Source organism: Cariama cristata, unplaced genomic scaffold (assembly GCF_000690535.1).
Source record: "Cariama cristata isolate BGI_N322 unplaced genomic scaffold, ASM69053v1 scaffold29016, whole genome shotgun sequence".
NCBI classification, from domain to species: domain Eukaryota; kingdom Metazoa; phylum Chordata; class Aves; order Cariamiformes; family Cariamidae; genus Cariama; species Cariama cristata.
The window spans coordinates 6,499-9,014 of NW_009622021.1; the positions used below are offsets into that span (position 1 = coordinate 6,499).

At 49.8% G+C, this 2,516-nt stretch overlaps 1 protein-coding gene across 1 annotated transcript in view; it reads left to right on the forward strand.

Moving 5' to 3' along the window:
* IL10 (interleukin 10) overlaps positions 1–1,098 on the forward strand; it is a 3,550-nt gene extending 2,452 nt beyond the window's left edge. The window contains exons 4-5 of the mRNA XM_009702189.1: positions 637–702; positions 1,006–1,098. Coding sequence (XP_009700491.1) covers positions 637–702; positions 1,006–1,098 — 159 coding nt within the window. The remainder of the gene's footprint in view (positions 1–636; positions 703–1,005) is intronic.
* The last annotated feature ends 1,418 nt before the right edge of the window (positions 1,099–2,516 follow it).

Genomic DNA, 2,516 nt, shown 5'->3' on the forward strand with positions numbered 1-2,516 from the left:
CAGGAGCAGTGGGCAGGAGCATGGATGTCGGGGTGGTGCGGAGGAGCAGGGCTCTGGGCAGGCAGGGGCTGGCAGAGCCCATCAGGATGGGGTTTCTCCTAGCCCCTGCTCTCCAGGCTTTCAGCAGTTAAATAAGGATGATTCGGAGGCTCTGTTCAGGAGCACCACTTATTTGCAGCCAGCCCCACCCAAGAGAGTCCAGCTGAAGAGATAAGGGGAGGGACAGCGGAGGGTCCGTCCCTTACCTGGGCACCGGAGCAGTGTGGCTCTGCGATGATGCCTCCCGAAACCGCACCTGGTGCGGCCATGACCCCATCACGTGCCGCGGGCTGAGTCGGACGGGGAGAACCCTGCCCCGGGCAGAGAGCACCGGGGGGCTGCCCTCACCCGGGGCCGGCGGCAAGGGGCATGGGGATGGGAAAGGGCTCGGGGTCCATGCTCGGGGTCACGCCGGGTTCCTTTCGTCAGTGCACGGGGCAAAGCAGCCAGAGTTGCTGCCCCAGAGAGCCCCATGGCCGCACATGGGGAAGGGGAAGGTGGAGACTGGCGGGGCGGCAGTGACGAGGGGCAGGAGGAGGGGAGAGATCCCGGGAAGGGATCCCGTGTGGTTGAACCGTTGCTTTTCTCCCTTTGCAGCACAGATTCTTCACGTGCGAGAAGAGGAGCAAAACCGTAAAGCACATTAAGGAGACGTTCGATAAGGTAAGGTCCCCGCTCGCGTGGCTGCGCTGAGGTTGGGAGGAACGCGCCGTCCCGGGCAAGGCAGTACATCTGACTGCCGGCTTCAACTGAGGACAGAGAACAGAATCCAAAAAAGTCTTTAACTGTATAAATACCTAAGGCAGAGAAATCCAGAGCGTGATGCTCGAAGGAGCGGCCGGCGGGTTGCCCTGAGGGGTTGGGCAGAGAAGCTGGAGATGTTGGTGGAAGCAGAGAATGTGTAGCGATTGTACGTCACGTATATCATCACATCCAGACTTAAACCGACTTGCCTTTCACCTGCAGATGAATGAGAACGGGATCTACAAGGCCATGGGAGAGTTTGACATTTTCATCAACTACATCGAAGAGTACTTGCTGATGAAGAGAAGCAAGTGAAAACGCCCACGGGTCTGCACCTTTCGCACAAAATCATGCTACTTTTTCCGAAATCACTTTAGGCAGCAAGAGCACATGGGAGATTAAGTTATCATTAGGTTCAAGTCAAGAATTACAGGTCAATAACTTCCAGTTTCTTATTATATTTAAAAGTTATTTTTTTAACAACTGAATTTAATATTTATTACTTCTGATACCTCAGTGTTTATGTTTACAGTATGTTTTGAAGAAAAGAAGAGCTTGTAAAATACTATTTATTGTTCAATATTCTAATACTGTTTATGATAGCGTTATTTTATCCATAGCTTCAAAATACCCAAAGCAGCGTTCTTCTGGGGAGCAGATAACGAGCAGAGCTCATCCTGAGCGCAGTCTCACTGAGCACGGTCGCCCGATCAGGAGCAATTCCAGCTCTGAGATCGGCAAAGTTTAATTTTAAGCAAATGAGCACTCTCCTCATGTTCTATCCCTCCATCTATTTATGCAATCAAATTTATGTTTTTGTGCATAACCATGTCACTGCCTCTGGTTCTGCAGTTGGAATTAGGCACTAAAATATTCAAAATTATTCCATGGCCTTGCACTGAGCAAAATAACCCTAAATGTCACCAAGGGTATTTTTTTTTCCTCCTGTGCATGAAAAGCAAGGCAGAGGAGGAGGAGGAGGAGGAGGACCTGCACTCCCCTGAAGAACATGCGACCATGCCACAGCAATAGATCACTTAACCCCACCTCTAGACTTCAGCCTATGTATTAGTCCAGATTAAAGAAAAAAATAGCAGTAGGAATGAAATGTTTGGTTCTAATAGAACTTGACTTAAATGTTGCTAAGGACTGACTTCCAGAGCTGCTGGGTCAACCACTCTGCACTTTTGAAAGTTAATCTTACTATTTTCCAGTCTTTGATTGGGTTTTACTCGCTGTTATGTTGTTTGTTGTGGTTTGGTTTTTTTTTAGAACTTAGAGGATATTTAATTAACCACCATTTTAAGGTGGCTTGGGTAATTTGCATTCAAATTCATAAAGCTGCATGCAGCACTGACAACATTCGGGTTTGTGTTATTTCGGAGCCACAGCAGCCGAGCGCGGCGGGGGGGCGCCAGAGCAGCTGCGGTCCCCCCGAGGGCGGCCGATCAGGGGGGTCCCCTTCCCCCTGCCCCAGCCTCCTGTGTGCCCCAGGGCTGCTCCGGGATGCTGAGCCAGAGGAAAATGCCACAACCCAGAAGGATTTGCTTCTAATATTTAGAAGCATTAGGGCACCAGTATGATGAAACACTGCCAGTTTGTTGTTTGCTTTGTAAGTTACCACTGAAGAGGGGTTATTTATACTTGATTTATTCTATTGGTACATTTATGGTGACAGAAGGGCTTTCCTGCTGGCAGCCTGCCCGCAGGGGAACTGGTTATACCAGAGCAAG